The sequence below is a fragment of the Crinia signifera genome, unplaced genomic scaffold (genome assembly GCF_055691185.1).
Source record: "Crinia signifera unplaced genomic scaffold, ASM5569118v1 HAP2_SCAFFOLD_132, whole genome shotgun sequence".
Taxonomy (NCBI): Eukaryota; Metazoa; Chordata; class Amphibia; order Anura; family Myobatrachidae; genus Crinia; species Crinia signifera.
Window position 1 is genome coordinate 119060 of NW_028142025.1, and position 19751 is coordinate 138810.

General features: G+C 51.2%; 1 protein-coding gene across 2 annotated transcripts in view; it reads right to left on the reverse strand.

Annotated features, from left to right (window-relative positions):
• LOC146053259 (uncharacterized) overlaps nucleotides 1–19751 on the reverse strand; it is a 185275-nt gene continuing 165524 nt past the window's right edge. The window contains exons 11-12 of one of the 2 annotated variants that reach the window (XM_083167962.1): nucleotides 7829–7889; nucleotides 1–1283 (exon numbers count right to left, since the gene is read on the reverse strand). In XM_083167962.1, coding sequence (XP_083024088.1) covers nucleotides 1157–1283; nucleotides 7829–7889 — 188 coding nt within the window. In that variant the 3' untranslated portion in view covers nucleotides 1–1156. The remainder of the gene's footprint in view (nucleotides 1284–7828; nucleotides 7890–19751) is intronic. The other variant, XM_083167963.1, reaches the window with a different exon arrangement.

The following is a 19751-nucleotide window of genomic DNA, read 5'->3' on the forward strand; positions in this document are numbered from 1 at the left end:
TGCCATTTATTACAAGTACAGATATATATTGAATAAAAACTGGAAAAAAAAAACCTATAATAAAACACTTGCCCGCTATGATGTAACAGATTACGTTACAGTCACAGAAATGTCATTAGTTCCAAAGTCTGTAAAACAATGATTAGAAGTGAAATAACCAATAAAAGGTGTAATCCTGCCCCATGCAGCACCGTGAGTCTCCATCCAAACGGGATATATACAATTATGTAACACTACAGATGTCGCGCCGCTAATCCAGCGCCGGAGCTCAACAGACCGACCCCACTGGTGACCGTACGCTACATCTGACTGGGACGCACGAGCATCCCACACACACACATGCGCGACTCCCAGTTTCCCATCGGCGAGAGACGGGAACCCTGCCCATCTCCGCTTCAGGAAAACGGGCAGGGCTAGTGAGGGGAGCAGGGAGATGGGGAACGGCGACAAACCGATGGGGACCCGGGGGGAGCTCCGGTTAAAGGCGATGCGCATGCATCTCGTGCGCGCGCATCCCCTTTCGGCAGCTGGCGAATCCACCGCCAGCCCCTGCAAAGATCACAAGCACTCCATCTGTAGTTACTAACGCTTACAAACATGCAGATGCTGCCCATGGCCAATCAGATTCTGCCTATCATTTTCCAAGCTGCAATAGGAAAATGAGAGCTACGGTATAATGGGTTGCTAAGGGTAACACCTGCGCTATTCATTGTTAGAAGCTGTAGTAAATTCTATCGCCGCAGCCCCGTGTAACGCTACGGCCGAATCTGTGACTCGAGAGACGCCAGCTTGTAGTGACGCACGTCCATCTGTATGTACTCATATATAGTATGTACCATCAGATGCACCAATGTAACTTACACCAGCTCCAGCCAGGCGCAGGTTCCCGCCTGAGAATGGCGCACTACCTAGCCCCCCCCCCCCCGTTACCTTCCAGGAACACCCACTGAAATCCACAGACCCTGCATCCAAATCCATTCCGCATCTCTGTGCGGTAACTTTTGGGACACTGTGACTCAGCCGCACATGCCGTACATAATACATCCCCCGACCAGTCTCATATCGGCGTAGCGCATGTCCTGGAATTTGGCACAGATAATGTTGACCCCTCGATGAACCAGTCTCCAATGAATCGTCACAGTTTTATGTCTTATTTTTAAAATTCATTGAAAGTAATTCCCCCATTAGACCCCAATGTGCCATCACCGAGCTGTTCAGTGGCCTCTTCTTCCGTTTCTGTCAGGTCCTCCGATACAGGGGTGTATGGGGCTGATTCATCGTTCCTACAGACATAACAAACAGCTGATTAGTGTAATCCTGGGGTTTATTCATTATCCTACTGTTGGGTTCCAAAATATTACGATGCCCTCAGGGTCTTTGTCAGCCATTATTTCCAACAAACTAATTCATATTAACATATTATCAAGTCCCAGTTTTTTTTGCATGCACTAATATGGAGACCTGAATGGAGAAAATAGGTACTGGGTTCAATTAATGCATCACCCCTATTAGTCTGTCAGCTGTCTGCAGTGGTTATAATGAAGATGTTCCCTGATCAGATCGCATGGGACACTAGACCCTTAGTAGTACACGCACATAGGCCATAACCCTACTTACAGCTGCTGGGGAAGTGACAGATCTCATGGGAGACTAGACCCTCAGTACTACATGCACATTGTCAGAAACCGCGGTGTGCGTTCGCATCTGCGACCGCATTCCTTACCCGCACGCTGGTGCGTCCTGCGACGCAGGTCCTTGTCCTGCGCTGTCCCTGGGTATTCTCCATGGCAGGATCTGTGTGACATCACTCTATAGTCTGCATGGGCGCCGCCATGACACTTGCAATCACATGACTTTGTCCTCCAGTGGATTGCCTGTGACCTTGTTGCTCTGACCTGTGCACTGACTCATGTGACCAAAGGTGTGCACAGGTACTTCCTGGACTTAATTGCTGCTGCAGCTTGCAGCCAATCACAGACCAGCTGGAGGGATATAGGTAAGGCCTCTGGCCCATTACCCCTGCCTTGAACAACTAGTCTTAATCCTGTGTGCTACCAAGAGTCAGCGTTCTAGGCTCCAGATTCCCTTGTTCCTGTGTTCCTGAGTAATCTGCTACAGCTGCTGTTGATTCCTGAAAGCTCCCTGGACACCCTTCACCTGCCAGGTCATCTTCCAGCTGCTTATACCATCTGCAGTTCTCCAGAGCTCTCCAGCAACTGCCAGCAAGTTTGCATTGCCCTTAAAGGGCCATCACCACTTTCAACTCCCAAGTCGACACAGGTGTCAACACTTCATACAAATCCAGCAGTTCCCTGACTGCCGACTTCCCAGCAGTTCTCAGACTGCCGACAACCCAGCAGTTCCCAGACTGCCGACATTCCAGTAGTTTCCAGACCATTCATCGGTTACGATTCTCCACGACCAGAGACACTCACAGTCCATCTCCTGTGCTAGGCTAGTCAGGTGTGGGAACTCAGGTCAGAGGGTCGCGACCTCACCACCGAACGCAGCGGAGTCCAAACCTCCTTGCGGGGGTCCCGGGTGAAGACCGTCGGTGGTGTTAGACTCCGCGCCTCTGATCAGAGTCACGTCAATTCCCCACCTGGCTGCATCCGCAGTTCCCATACCATAAGAACCCTCCATACCTCAAACCACCTGCATTCCAGTACCCAGCATCCTCCACTGGCTCACTGCTGCCGCAGCCGGCTACACCAGTGACCCGAGGCCTGACACACATAGGCCATAACCCTACTTACAGCTGCTGGGGAAATGACAGATCTCATGGGACACTAGACCCTCAGAACTACACACACATAGGCCATAACCCTACTTACAGCTGCTGGGGAAGTGACAGATCTCATGGGACACTAGACCCTCAGTAGTACACGTACATAGGCCATAACCCTACTTACGGCTGCTGGGGAAGTGACGGATCTCATGGGACACTAGACCCTCAGTAGTACACGCACATAGGCCATAACCCTACTTACGGCTGCTGGGGAAGTGACATGTCTCATGGGACACTAGACCCTCAGTAGTACATGCACATAGGCCATAACCCTACTTACAGCTGCTGGGGAAGTGACATATATCATGGGACGCTAGACCCCAAGTAGTACACGCACATAGGCCATAACCCTACTTACAGCTGCTGGGGAAGTGACAGATCTTATAGGACACTAGACCCTCAGTAGTACACGCACATAGGCCATAACTCTACTTACAGCTGCTGGGGACGTGACATATCTCATGGGACACTAGACCCTCAATATTACACGCACATATGTCATAACTCTACTTATGGCTGCTGGGGAAGTGACAGATCTCATGGGACACTAGACCCTCAGTAGTACACGCACATAGGCCATAACCCTACTTACGGCTGCTGGGGAAGTGACGGATCTCATGGGACAATAGACCCTCAGTAGTACACGTACATAGGCCATAACCCTACTTACGGCTGCTGGGGAAGTGACAGATCTCATGGGACACTAGACCCTCAGTAGTACACGCACATAGGCCATAACCCTACTTACGGCTGCTGGGAAAGGGACAGATCTCATGGGACACTAGACCCTCAGTACTACACGCATATAGGCCATAACCCCTACTTACGGCTGCTGGGAAAGTGACAGATCTCATGGGACACTAGACCCTCTGTAGTACAGGCACATAGGCCATAACCCTACTTACGGCTGCTGGGGAAGTGACAGATCTCATGGGACACTAGACCCTCAGTAGTACATGCACATAAGCCATAACCCTACTTACAGCTGCTGGGAAAGTGACAGATCTCATGGGACACTAGACCCTCAGTAGTACACGCACATAGGCCATAACCCTACTTACGGCTGCTGGGGAAGTGACAGATCTCATGGGACACTAGACCCTCAGTACTACACGTACATAGGCCATAACCCTACTTACAGCTGCTGGGGAAGTGACAGATCTTATGGGACACTAGACCCTCAGTAGTATACGCACATAGGCCATAACCCTACTTACAGCTGCTGGGGAAGTGACAGATCTCATGGGACACTAGACCCTCAGTAGTATACGCACATAGGCCATAACCCTACTTACGGCTGCTGGGGAAGTGACAGATATCATGGGACACTAGACCCTCAGTAGTACACGCACATAGGCCATAACTCTACTTACAGCTGCTGGAGAAGTGACAGATCCCATGGGACACTAGACCCTCAGTAGTACACACACATAGGCCATAACCCTACTTACAGCTGCTGGGGAAGTGACAGATCTCATGGGACACTAGACCCTCAGTAGTACACGTACATAGGCCATAACCCTACTTACGGCTGCTGGGGAAGTGACAGAATTAATGGGACACTAGACCCTCAGTAGTACATGTACATAGGCCATAACCCTACTTACGGCTGCTGGGGAAGTGACAGATCTCATGGGACACTAGACCCTCAGTAGTATACGTACATAGGCCATAACCCTACTTACAGCTGCTGGGAAAGTGACAGATCTCATGGGACACTAGACCTTTAGTCGTATACGCACATAGGCCATAACCCTACTTATGGCTGCTGGGAAAGTGACAGATCTCATGGGACACTAGACCCTCAGTAGTACATGCACATAGGCCATAACCCCTACTTACCGCTGCTGGGGAAGTGACAGATCTCATGGGACACTAGGCCCTTAGTAGTACATGCACATAGGCCATAACCCTACTTACGGCTGCTGGGGAAGTGACAGATCTCATGGGACACTAGGCCCTCAGTAGTACACGCACATAGGCCATAACCCTACTTACGGCTGCTGGGGAAGTGACAGATCTCATGGGACACTAGACCCTCAGTAGTACACGCACATAGGCCATAACCCTACATACAGCTGCTGGGGAAGTGACAGATCTCATGGGACACTAGACCCTCAGTAGTACAGGCACATAGGCCATAACCCTACTTACAGCCGCTGGGGAAGTGACAGATCTCATGGGACACTAGACCCTCAGTAGTACACGCACATAGGCCATAACCCTACTTACAGCTGCTGGGGAAGTGACAGATCTCATGGGACACTAGACCCTCAGTAGTACATGCACATAGGCCATACCCCTACTTACAGCTGCTGGGGAAGTGACAGATCTCGTGGGACACTAGACCCTCAGTAGTACACGCACATAGGCCATAACCCTACTTACAGCTGCTGGGGAAGTGACAGATCTCATGGGACACTAGACCCTCAGTAGTACACGCACATAGGCTATAACCCTACTTACGGCTGCTGGGGAAGTTACAGATCTCATGGGACACTAGACCCTCAGTAGTACACGCACATAGGACATATCCCTACTTACTGCTGCTGGGGAAGCGACAGATCTCATGGGACACTAGACCCTCAGTAGTACACGCACATAGGCCATAACCCTACTTACAGCTGCTGGGGAAGTGACAGATCTCATGGGACACTAGACCCTCAGTAGTACATGCACATAGGCCATAACCCTACTTACAGCTGCTGGGGAAGTGACAGATCTCATGGGACACTAGACCCTCAGTAGTACACGCACATAGGCCATAACCCTACTTACAGCTGCTGGGGAAGGGACAGATCTCATGGGACACTAGACCCTTAGTAGTACACGCACATAGGCCATAACCCTACTTACAGCTGCTGGGGAAGGGACAGATCTCATGGGACACTAGACCCACAGTAGTACACGCACATAGGCCATAACCCTACTTACAGCTGCTGGGGAAGTGACAGATCTCATGGGACACTAGACCCTCAGTAGTACACGCACATAGGACATATCCCTACTTACTGCTGCTGGGGAAGTGACAGATCTCATGGGACACTAGACCCTCAGTAGTATACGCACATAGGCCATAACCCTACTTACAGCTGCTGGGGAAGTGACAGATCTCATGGGAGACTAGACCCTCAGTAGTACACGCACATAGGCCATAACCCTACTTACAGCTGCTGGGGAAGTGACAGATCTCATGGGACACTAGACCCTCAGTAGTACACGCACATAGGCCATAACCCTACTTACAGCTGCTGGGGAAGTGACAGATCTCATGGGACACTAGACCCTCAGTAGAACACGCACATAGGACATATCCCTACTTACTGCTGCTGGGGAAGTGACAGATCTCATGGGACACTAGACCCTCAGTAGTACACACACATAGGCCATAACCCTACTTACAGCTGCTGGGGAAGTGACAGATCTCATGGGACACTAGACCCTCAGTACTACACGCACATAGGCCATTACCATACTTACAGCTGCTGGGGAAGTGACAGATCTCATGGGACACTAGACCCTCAGTAGTACACGCACATAGGCCGTAACCCTACTTACGGCTGCTGGGGAAGTGACAGATCTCATGGGACACTAGACCCTCAGTAGTACACGCACATAGGCCATAACCCTACTTATAGCTGCTGGGGAAGTGACAGATCTCATGGGACACTAGACCCTCAGTAGTTCACGCACATAGGCCATAACCCTACTTACGGCTGCTGGGGAAGTGACAGATCTCATGGGACACTAGACCCTCAGTAGTACACGCACATAGGCCATAACCCTACTTACGGCTGCTGGGGAAGTGACAGATCTCATGGGACACTAGACCCTCAGTAGTACACGCACATAGGCCATAATCCTACTTACGGCTGCTGGGGAAGTGACAGATCTCATGGGACACTAGACCCTCAGTAGTACATGTACATAGGCCATAACCCTACTTACGGCTGCTGGGGAAGTGACAGATCTCATGGGATACTAGACCCTCAGTACTACACGCACATAGGCCATAACCCTACTTACGGCTGCTGGGGAAGTGACAGATCTCATGGGACACTAGACCCTCAGTAGTGCATGCACATAGGCCATAACCCTACTTACTGCTGCTGGGGAAGCGACAGATCTCATGGGACACTAGACCCTCAGTAGTACACGCACATAGGCCATAACCCTACTTACGGCTGCTGGGGAAGTGACAGATCTCATGGGACACTACACCCTCAGTAGTACATGCACATAGGCCATAACCCTACTTACAGCTGCTGGGGAAGTGACAGATCTCATGGAACACTAGACCCTCAGTAGTACACGCACATAGGCCATAACCCTACTTACGGCTGCTGGGGAAGTGACAGATCTCATGGGACACTAGACCCTGAGTAGTACACGCACATAGGCCATAACCCTACTTACGGCTGCTGGGGAAGTGACAGATCTCATGGGACAATAGACCCTCAGTAGTACACGCACATAGGACATATCCCTACTTACTGCTGCTGGGGAAGTGACAGATCTCATGGGACAATAGACCCTCAGTAGTACACGTACATAGGCCATAAACCTACTTACAGCTGCTGGGGAAGTGCCAGATCTCATGGGAGACTAGACCCTCAGTAGTACATGCACATAGGCCATAAACCTACTTACAGCTGCTGGGGAAGTGCCAGATCTCATGGGAGACTAGACCCTCAGTAGTACACGTACATAGGCCATAAACCTACTTACAGCTGCTGGGGAAGTGACAGATCTCATGGGACACTACACCCTCAGTAGTACATGCACATAGGCCATAAACCTACTTACAGCTGCTGGGGAAGTGCCAGATCTCATGGGAGACTAGACCCTCAGTACTACATGCACATAGGCCATAACCCTACTTACAGCTGCTGGGGAAGTGCCAGATCTCATGGGACACTAGACCCTCTGTAGTACAGGCACATAGGCCATAACCCTACTTACTGCTGCTGGGGAAGTGACAGATCTCATAGGACACTAGACCCTCAGTAGTACATGCACATAGGACATATCCCTACTTACTGCTGCTGGGGAAGTGACAGATCTCCCGTGGTGACACCTTCGGCCTTGTTTTTCTTTGACCCTGTAATGGAAGGTGATAGACACCGTATCAAGCAATTGGAACAGTACAAAAATTTTAAAAAAGTGATTGGTCTCATCAGGGGCACCGCACAGTGTGGGAGGGGCACATACTAGGGGCATAATTCTGTTTTTATCGTTCGAAATCGGCTCCTTTTCCGATGGTGTGAGCCTGTGCATGGATGGATATACGCATGTGCTGCACCTTTGGCGAGTATCACACTCGCTGAGGCGTTTGCACGGGTAGGGGATGGGGCAGGGGAATGCCCAGAATTTTATGGGCGTCCCTATAAAAATGCTGGGTGATCCCCTGGGAATGCAGGCGTGTTGATGCCTGCGTGGGTTGGGTGGCTGATGTCACATGACGTCAGTGCCCGCACCGAATTAGGCTATCTTTAGGCTATCTTATCTGCGAATGGGGAAAAAAATCATTTGGTGTTCGGTGACCATGTAAATGATTCTTCACTGGAGCGCTGGCATGCGAGGGTATGGTTAACTGTCCCCATCCCCTAGCATGCAAATGCAGGGATTCGCGTGGGGTGGCCGTTCTGTCGAGCAGGGGGCATTTACCTGTTCGCTAGTCTGCGAACATACATCGCCTAGCGGACCGGTCGGAATCAGACTCTAATTACCTTGAAATGGGTCTCTAAAAGAATGCGGACCGCTGGGTTTGCCCATAATTAAAATGGTGCCGTTAGAAACATAAAAGCCGCGAATGGGAATAGCAAAAGACGCGGAAACCGGAATTGCTTCTTACCGGAAGTGGTCAATGCGCATGTGGACCGAATGGCGCGGATGGCACTTCTGGCGGAAATGCACAGAGGATGTGCGCTGTGTTGCCGCCTTTATTCCCGGATTAGGAGGGGTATTTAAACCTGACCAAAGGTGATGGTGTCTATCCAAACCTGAGGAAGGGTATACAGTCCCTGAAATGCATCGCTTGGACAGACTCCATTGATGCACCAGCATTTTGTGGTTTCATCATACCGGACTATGAACCAATCAACATTTCCGGACCATTTAAGCTGCTGCGGTGGGGGCGAGCAATTGTGGCCCAGACTGCATTGCTTCTCGAGCATTAAACCCACCGCAGTTTTCAATTAGGGTGAGATTATCTTTTCTGTATTCACCTGGAATAGTGGACCACTTATGCTCAGCATCTTGTGCACTGTAGGTTTTATGTTACCATATCTGTAAAAAAGGGATTTTTGTAAGAAAAATCCCTTTCTTACAAAAATCCCTTTTTCTCTTTCAATGGTCCTGGTGACACAGCTCACATTGGGACGTTCCAGAGCTGGTCCTTTGGGAGGGTATGCTCAGGTTTGCAGCTCTCATCACTGCTCACCCGAATGATGCGTCCTCCGACGCGAACTCATGGAACCTATAGAATTTGGCAAAAGTGTGAACAGATGACCAAGTGGCAGCCCTGCATACTTGCTCAGCTGTAGCCCCATGGCGCACCGCCCAAGAGGTAGCAACCGATCTGGTGGTATGTGCGTTTATTCTGACCGGTACCGGCCTATCATCCTTAGTATATGCAAATGCAATAACTGATCTAAGCCACCTAGCAATGGTCTGTTTTGAAGCGGGCCAGCCTATTTTATGTACATCATACAAAACGAGTAAAGTATCCATCTTCCGAAAAACTTTAACTGCGCAGAGTGCGAACCACATCCAAATTCCTCAATTTGTCCCTTTTCTTGGAACCCTCAGGGGGATGAAATACAGGAAGAACAATATCCGGATTTAAATGGAAAGTAGAAAAAACTTTTGGTAAAAATGTAGGTACTGTTCTCAGCACAGCCCTATCATCATGAAAGATTAAGAAAGGAGGCTTACAAGACAATGCTCCCAACTCAGAAACCCTCTTGTCAGAGGAAATAGCTAACAAAAATACCATCTTCCAGGTTAGAAATTTAAGGTCAGCCGACCTTAACGGTTCAAAAGGAGGCTTTTGAAGAATTTCCAACACCAGAGATAAATCCCATGGTGCTACTGGTTGTTTGTATGGAGGATTTAACCTTGTAACCCCTTGATGAAAGGTCTGTACCTCCGGAATCATGGCCACTCGTTTCTAAAAGAAAATAGATAAGGCCGAAATCTGAACTTTAAGAGACTGGAGACTCAGTCCCGAAGAAAAAACATCCTGAAGACATTCAAGCAACTTGGTTAGCTTGAACCTAGCCGTGTGAGTCTTCTGGCGTTCACACCACCAGATATACGTCTTCCAGACCCTGTAATAATTAGCTGAAGACACCGATTTCCTAGCCTTGATCATCGTATTTATATCCGCCTCAGAAAATCCCTTGCTCTTTAAAATGGCCGTTTCAATAGCCAGGCCGTCAAAGTTAGCCGAGCTAAATCCTGATGGAAAAAAAACGGACCTTGTCTTAGAAGATCTGGCCTTAGAGGTAGTTGCCACGACTCTACTGATAGTCTCCGAACACTGGAATACCAAGACCTCCTCGGCCAATCTGGTGCTATCAGTATCACCGTAATCCCTTGGGATTTGATCCTCTTCAATACCCTGGCAATCATCGGAAACGGTGGAAAGATGTATGCCAAGCTCCCTGACCAGGTACCGTCATCGCATCCACTGCTGACGCTAGAAGGTCCCTTGTCCTGGAAAATAATCTGGGTACCTGATGGTTGAATCTGGACGCCATTAAATCCACATCCGGGAGTCCCCATCGAGACACAATCTCCTGGAATATCTGTGGATTCAATGCCCACTCCCCTTCCAGAAGCTCTTCCCTGCTCAAGAAGTCGGCCTCTACATTCCGAACTACCAGGATGAATACTGCCGATAAGGCCAGAACATTTTGCTCCGCCCAAATCAGAATCTGTGAAACTTCCTGCATAGCCATCCTGCTGCGTGTACCACCCTGATGATTCAGATATGCCACAACCGTGGCATTGTCCGACTGAATTCTTATGGGGAGGCCCCTCAGCCTGTTTTCCGCCAGGGATAATGCCTTCCACACTGCACGAAGCTCCAGTATATTGATCAGGAGGGACGACTCCTCTCTGGACCACAGGCCCTGAAGCCTCAAGTCCAGGACTACCGCCCCCCAGCCCTTGAGCCTGGTGTCAGTGGTAACAACCAGCCAGTCCCAAGACTGAAGAGACCGACCCCACTAAAGGGAGTCCACATCCGTCCACCATCTTAATGAGGACCTGGTTTTCAACGTCAGCTTCACTGATTCTGTTTTCATGGTCTTCGTGTTCCCCGACCAAGACGTCAAGATGTTCCACTGAAAGGCTCGAGAATGGAACCTGACGTACTGTAGAGTCTCGGAAGTCGCCCCCATCTTGCCTAGCAACTTTAGACATTTCCAGACTGACGGGTCCGGCAACTCCAGAATTGATGACACCAGAAGACAAATGTCCTTGGCTTTTGTCTCTGGGAGAAACGGTCAATGCAAATGTGTATCTAGAAGGACTCCCAAGAACTGGATCCTTTGGGATGGAACCAGTTGTGACTTCTGAAAATTCAACAGCCAGCCGTGAAGCTGCAGAAACTGAATTGCCTCTGTCAAGTGCAATTTCTGTCAGTGTAATTTCTCTGCTGATTCCGCTTTGAACAACAGGTCGTCCAAATAAGGTATCACTATAATACCCCGCAAACTGAGAACAGCCGCCATAACCGACATGATCTTTGTGAATACCCTTGGAGCCACTGCCAGCCCAAAGGGTAGCGCCTGAAACTGGTAATGCAGATCTCCAATTGCAAAGCGTAGGAGTCACTGATGTTCCCGGTGAATTGGTACATGTAAATAAACGTCCTGGATGTCCATTGACTCCAAAAATTCTCCTTGGTCTAGGCTCAGAAGCACAGACCTCAGAGACTTCATTTTGAAGGTGGAGATTTAACGACTTTAAATTCAGAATGGGTCTGAAGGATCCATCTGGCTTGGGTACTAAAAAAAGGATAGAATAAAAACCTTTCTTTCTCTCCTACCGGAACCACCACTCCTTTTTCTAGAAGAGACTGAGCCGCCCCTAAAAGAGCAGTCCTGATCCGTGACTCCTTTGGAAGTGGCGTGGGTAAGAACCTTCTTGGAGGAACACCCCTGAAAGAAATCTTGTACCCCTGAGAAACAATGTCCAGGACCCAAGGATCCTGTTCCAACAAAGCCCAAGCGTCCCGAAACTGAAAAAGGCGACCCCCCACTCTAAAGACACAAGGAGGAGGAGTCCCCAGGTAGTCATACCGAGGGCTTGTCTTCCCCCCTTGGTGCTTTGATTCTTATTGAATGCACCAAAGCGATATTTTGGGGCTTTTCCTTTCCCCGACTGAAATTTTCCTCTGTAAGAGTGTCCTTGAAAGGACGCACCTCCTCTATGGGAGGGTCGAAAGGACATCCGAAAAGCTGAAAACTTTGAGGTTTGCTTAGCCGAGGGGGCGGGGAGAAAGGTACGTTTCCTCCCCCGTGGCCTGCTTAATAGAGGGATTTTGTACTTACCGTAAATCCTTTTCTCCGAGTCCACAGGTGTCACTGGAGTTACACTGGGGGAATAGAAGGCGACCACAGGGAGCATGGGCACTTTAAATAAAAGATTAGAGTGGCTAACTCCTCCCCTTCTACTTCCCCTCCAGGTCAGTCATAAAGGTTGTGCCCGGAAGGGAGCAGGAAGATAAAACACACTTCTGAAGAGGAGGTTAATACCACATACAATCATTCAATACAAGATGAAAGAAAGAACAGTGAGAAAACACTGAAAGTTCAAACAAACACAGTCAACAGACAATGTAACATATTAACTTAGTATATATATATATATATATATATATATATATATATATATATATATATATATATATATATATATATATATATATATATATATATCCATGGTAACCCAGCAGGGAAACTCCAAGGTAATGGACCCTGCAGGACATAAGCCCTGAGGCAACTTTAAAGAGAACAGCGCTGCGGTGGGCGTCCAGTGACACCTGTGGACTCGGAGAAAAGGATTTACAGTAAGTACAAAATCCCTCTTTCTCCTTCATCCACTAGGTGTCACTGGAGTTACACTGGGGACGTCCCAGAGCCCTCAATCCCGGGTGGGAGAGCGCTGAGAACCCCTTAACACCCTGCGGCCAAACACTGAAGCAGGAGCCGCAAAGGTATCAAACCTGTAGAACCTAACGAAGGTTCTGCAGCCAGACCAGGTAGCCGCTCGGCAGAGCTGCTGTATAGAAACCCCTCGGGCAGCCGCCCAAGAGGATCCAACCGACCTGGTTGAATGCGCTGTAATGCAACCAGGAGGAATCCGTGAAGAGGTGACATAGGCCTGACGTATAGTTAACCTAATCCACCTGGACAGCGTCTGTTTAGAGGCTGGCCATCCACGACGCACAGGGTCGTAGGTCACAAACAGCGAATTAGACTTCCTGATAGAGGCTGTACGGGCTACATAAATTCTTAGAGCCCTAACCACATCCAAGGATCTCGCCACCAGGGAAGTCCTCTGGAAAGGCAGGAACGACGATGGGCTGGTTCAGATGAAAGGCCGATACCACCTTTGGGAGGAAGGCCAGGCTGGTACGGAGCTCCGCTCTGTCAGGATGAAACTGTAGAAACGGGGAACGACAAGAAAGAGCCCCCAGTTCCGATACACGTCTGGCAGAAGCCAGAGCCAACAAAAGTACGACCTTCCAAGTAAGGTAGCGAAGGTCCACCTCCTCCAAGGGCTCAAAAACAGAGGACTGAAGGTACTCCAGCACCAAGTCCAAGTCCCAGGGAGCCGTTGGAGGACTGAAAGAAGGTTTGAACCTCTGGAAGAAAGGCTAACTTCTTCTGAAAAAAGATAGAGAGAGCTGAGACCTGAACCTTTAGGGTATTCAGCCTCAGCCCTGCCGACAAATCTTCCTGCAGAAAAAGGAGAAGTCTCGCCTTTTTGAACAGGCATGTAGAGACTCCACGCCTCTCACACCAAGCCACATAGGAGCGCCATATCCTGTGGTAGTGTGCTGAGGTAACCTCTTTCCTGGCGCGAAGCATGGTGGGTATAACTGCTCTAGGTATACCTGCCCTCCTCAGGATGGACCTCTCAGCAGCCACGCCGTCAAATGCAGACGACCTAAATCTGGGAAGATGAAGGGTCCCTGGCTGAGAAGGTCTTCCTGAAGAGGTAGAGGCCACGGCTCATCTATCAGCATAGCTGTCAGACTGGTGTACCAAGACCGACGAGGCCAGTCTGGAGCCACCAGCAGGGCCGTGACCCCCTCTCTCCGGATCCGCTGAAGTACCCGGGGTATCAGCGGAAATGGCGGGAATAGGTACACATACTGGAATGGCCAAGGGGCCACCAGCGCGTCTACCCCCTCTGCCTGAGGATCTCGTGGTCTTGCGAAGAACCGGGGAAGTTGGAAATTGTGGCGGGACGCCATCAGGTCCACTTGGGGACAGCCCCAGCGATGTACCAGCTTCTGAAAGACTTGAGGGTGCAAGCACCACTCTCCTTGATGAACGTCCCGCCGACTTAAAAAGTCGGCCTCCCAGTTCTCCACTCCTGGAATGAACACGGCTGACAGGGCTAGGGCATGGGTCTCTGCCCAGACCAGGATCCTGCTGACCTCCTTCATGGCTGCGCAACTGCGGGTTCCTCCCTGCTTGTTGATGTACGCAACAGTCGTGGAGTTGTCGGACTGCACACGAACAGCTTTTCCCTGGAGAAGAGGTCTGGCCTTGAGAAGAGCATAGTAAACAGCTCGTAGCTCCAGGATGTTGATGGAAAGCAGACTCTCCTGTTGCGTCCACAAGCCTTGATACTGACGGTCCAGGGTGACCGCACCCCAACCCCGGAGGCTGGCGTCCGTGGTGATGAGGGTCCAGTCCCAAATTGCGATCCTCCTCCCCTGTTGTAGGTTGGCGGTGTTCAGCCACCACAGCAGGGACAAACGAGCCCGTGGGGACAGGGTCACCCTTTGCTGCAGATGCAGGTGAGAGCCCGACCATTGATGGAGGAGCGACAGCTGGAAGGGTCGAGAATGAAACCGGGCGTATTGCATCGCCTCGAATGAGGATACCATCCTCCCCAAAAGTCTGGTGCACAGGTGTACAGACACCTGTCTCCGTCTCAGGACAAGTCTGACCAAGGCCTGCAAGGACTGAATCTTGTCCACTGGAAGGAACACCCGCATCAGGCTGGTGTCCAGAATCATCCCTAGAAACAGGAGACGCTGAGTGGGATGAAGCTGTGACTTGGCAAAGTTGAGGATCCACCCGTGTGATGTGAGGATCTTCTGTGTGAGAAGAATGTGCTCCAACAGGGTGTCCCTTGAACGACTCTTCAGCAGAAGGTCGTCCAAATAGGGGATGATAGTAACCCCCTGCATGCGGAGGACCTCCATCATGACTGCCATCACCTTGGTGAAGACCCGAGGTGCGGACGAGAGGCCGAACGGAAGGGCCTGAAATTGCCAATGCCGGTCCTGCACTGCGAACCGCAGATATGCCTGGTGCGGGGCCCAAATGGGGATGTGCAAGTAAGCGTCCTTGATATCTATGGATACCAAGAACTCCCCTTCTTCCAAACCCTGTATAACGGATTGAAGGGACTCCATCTTGAATCTGGCCACGTGCAAGTATGGGTTCAGATCCTTCAGGTTGAGAATAGGACGTACCGAGCCGTCCGGCTTCGGTACTAGGAACAGGCTGGAGTAGTAGCCCCGGGACCGCTGTTCTGCGGGGACCGGAACCACTACTCCCATGTCCTGCAGCTTGGCGATGGCGGCCAGCAGCTGTTGTCCTTTCTCTGGAGGACGAGGAAGACCGGTCCTGAAAAACCTGTCTGGGGGAGACCTGCTGAAGCGAATCTTGTAACCGAGGGTCACAAGCTCTCTTACCCAGGCGTCCTGACAGGACTGGAGCCACATGGAGCCGAAGTTCCGTAACCGAGCTGGGACGGAGGACCGTCATGCAGCAGGCTTGGTGGCCTTGGGGTCCAGAGTGGTAGTGGAAGCACCTCTTCCACGGCCTCTGGTTCCTCTTTGTGAGGGAGCACCTCCCCTGGATCTACCTCTGAACCTGCTGGAGGGACGAAAGGCACGAAAGGAAGGCATGTGGGCAGTTCTGCGAGATGGAGGTGGAGCTGCCGACGGAAGGAAGTGTGACTTCCCACCTGTGGCCTGAGATATCCATCTATCTAGTTCCGGGCCGAACAGGAGCTCCCCGTTAAAGGCCATGGATTCCACCGCCCTTTTTGATTCTGCATCAGCCTGCCACTGACGCAGCCAGAGACCTCTGCGGGCTGAAATGGAGAGAGCAGAAATTCTACCTGCCACCGCACAAATGTCTGAGGACGCCTCTATTAAGAAAGTTGAAGCATCCTGGATTTGTTCAGACAGCTGCAGAATAGTAGCTGGATCTGAACCGTCATTCACCTCAGCAGAGAGTTGTGACGCGCAGACACCTATGGCCTTGTTCACCCAACAACCAATCTGCGCCGGACGCTGTAACACGCCAGCCGCTGAAAAGATGTTTTTCAAGGTCATCTCTAACTTACGGTCTGAGACATCCTTGAGGGTGGTAGCCCCAGGGACTAGAAGGACAGTCTTTTTGGACAGCCGGGATACAGATGAATCGACTCTCGGAGGAATTTCCACTTTCTTCCTGCCCTCCGGCAGCAGTGGATAGTTCTGAAAGAACCGTTTAGGAGCCTGAAAACGTTTGTCTGGGTTTTTCCAGGCGTCAGTTACCAGCTCATCTAATTCCTCAGCTACCGGGAAATTAGGGGACAATTTTGCCTTTTTCCCAAAAAGGGATGGACGGGAAGGTGTATCGACTCCCTCTGTCACATTGCAGGCTACTTTGACCATTTCTATAAGGTCCTCAATACCCTGTGAGGGTATGGCAGGTTCCTGTGTGTCAGACTAACACATCCTGTGCATCCTGCATGTCGTCCCCAGGGGGCGCAAATTCTCCCTCCTCCAGGTCTGGCATATCGTCAGAGTCAGGGGAGTGTAATGGAGAAGCTCTTCTCCTCAGCAAGGGAGGGGGCTGCCTTGAGGAGGACGGGTGAGGCTCAGCCTGCCGCGGAGCTAGGGCCCTAGTGAGGCTCTGAACTGCAGAGGTTAAATCAGTCTGCTGTGTCCTAGAGGTCTCTCTATCCCTCTGAGACTGAGTTAACTCAGAGGATAAACGGGACATAACCTCAGTTAGTTGTGAGGCCCAGAAAGGAGGGTCCACAGGGGTCTGTGAACCAGAGGGAGTAACAGTGCATTTCTCACAGTTAATCTCCCCAGGGGCTGAAGGGGTAAACTTAGCATTGCAAGTCTTACAGGCAATTTTCTTGGAGCTTCCCCCTGCCATTGTACAAATATGTCACAGAATCCACACACTACCACACACCCAAGGGAGAGTAGGTATAGATAAGTCCAGTAAGAAGGACTGACAGGAGAGATAGTGAAGGAAAGGAGCTGCCACAGGCTTTGTACTGCGCTATGGTCTATAACCAGGTAGCGCTATAGCCCTTTGATTTTTTGCACAGCCCAACTATCTCTCTCTAAGCTCTCAATCCCCCACTCACAGTACCGGGAGAGCTATAGCAGGACGGTCACCAGGATCTGCGATGTACTTGTAGCCTTTGGTGGGGCTGCAGCGGTACAGGAGCTTCCCACTGTCTGCTCTGCCGCGGCGCCAGTGTAAAAAAGATGGCCGCCGCGCGTGTTAGCGCTGGGGATAGCCGGGGCTGCTGGGAGTACCACGCGGTAGCTCCGCCCCCTCGCCCGACAGCTCTCGCGTCCTTGGCGCCAGGCTTGAAGCCCTCTGCTGCCGCCTTTCCTAATAAACCCTGACCACCGCCGCTAGCAGCGGTGGCAGGGAATACTCACTGTGCGCCTGCCGTCGGCGGTTGGCTGGGGGAGGACCGCGGCGTGCTTTGGTGGGCAGCGCCCGTTGCCTCCCGAGACGGTGGTCTCAGCAGCCAGGGAGCCGGGCGCGCTGTGTGATTAGGGCGGTCGGCTCCCTCGGCAGGCTCCCACGTAGCAGGCAGATAGTGTAACACTATCTGCCTGTTCCTCTGCGCAGAGTAAAAACCCATGCTGCTTAAAAAATCTCTGAAGTGCTCAGAGAGCACCTAGTGTGTGTCCGCTCCCTTTCGGGCACAAACTAAGACTGACCTGGAGGGGAAGTAGAAGGGGAGGAGTTAGCCACTCTAATCTTTTATTTAAAGTGCCCATGCTCCCTGTGGTCGCCTTCTATTCCACCAGTGTAACTCCAGTGACACCTAGTGGATGAAGGAGAAAATTTCCTCCAGCTTGGAACCAAAGAGCAGTTTACCTTTAAATGCTAAGGCCTCTAAGGCAGGGGCTGGCTGGCAACTTTTAGCCTAGGGGGCAAGTCCAGAGCACTGGCCCATAGCCCCCCCCCCCCCCCCCCCCCAACTTTCTGGAAGACGGAACGCTTGTGCGCGCCGGAGGCGCGCAGAAAATGTAGACTTGTGGCCTAACATAAGGGGGCGTGGCCTATTCCATGATTGTATTGTGTACCTGCAGATTGCACATTGTGATGCTAATTACACATTATGCCGCACACCTTGATGCCCATTACACTCTATAATGTGATGGCAATTACCCAATGATCCCCACACTGTAATGCCCATTACGCCCCATAACATGATGCCCATTGCACTGCACAATGTGATGTCCACAGTGCCAGATTTGCACCCACAGTGCCAGATATTCCGCCACAGTGCCAAATACACATATGCCCCCACAGTGCCAGAGACACATATGCCCCCACAGTGCCAGATATGCCCCCACAGTGCCAGAGACACATATGCCCCCACAGTGCCAGAGACACATATGCCCCCACAGTGCCAGAGACACATATGCCCCCACAGTGCCAGAGACACATATGCCCACACAGTGCCAGATATTCCCCCACAGTGCCAGAGACACATATGCCCCCACAGTACCAGATATGCCCCAACAGTGCCAGAGACACATATGCCCCCACGGTGCCAGAGACACATATGCCCCCACAGTGCCAGATATGCCCCCACAGTGCCAGATATTCTCCCACAGTGCCAGAGACACATATGCCCCCACAGTGCCATATATGCCCCCACAGTGCCAGACACAATGCCAGATGCACACATATGCCCCCACAATGCCAGATATTCCCCCACAGTGCCAAATATACACATGCCCCCACAGTGCCAGATATTCCGCCACAGTGCCAAATACACATATGCCTAGGGTTACCACCTAGTCCCTTTAATTCCGGACACATATTAATTATACAGGTTCTGTGGCTTGCTGACTTCAAGACTCCACTTCACCTGATTTTAAACTGCCACAGAACCTGTGTAATTAACATGTGTCCGGAATTAAAGGGACTAGGTGGTAACCCTACATATGCCCCCACAGTGCCAGAGAAACATATGCCCCCACAGTGCCAGATATGCCCCCACAGTGCCAGAGACACATATGCCCCCACAGTACCAGATATGCCCCACAGTGCCAGAGACACATATGCCCCCACAGTGCCAGAGACACATATGCCCCCACAGTGCCAGATATGCCCCCACAGTGCCAGATATGCCCCCACAGTGCCAGATATGCCCCCACAGTGCCAGAGACACATATGCCCCCACAGTGCCATATATGCCCCCACAGTGCCAGATACACATATGCCCCCACAATGCCAGATATTCCCCCACAGTGCCAAATATACACATGCCCCCACAGTGCCAGAAACACATATACCCCAGTGCCAGAATTTGCAACTCTCCATTGTTGCTGTTTCAACTATATCTGCTGCTGCTGCTGCTGATGCTGCTGGGGGAGGGGGGGGCGGGGGAGAGCGCAGTTCATGCCCCTCCTGCCCACACCCTGCAGCCCCAGTCCGGTGCA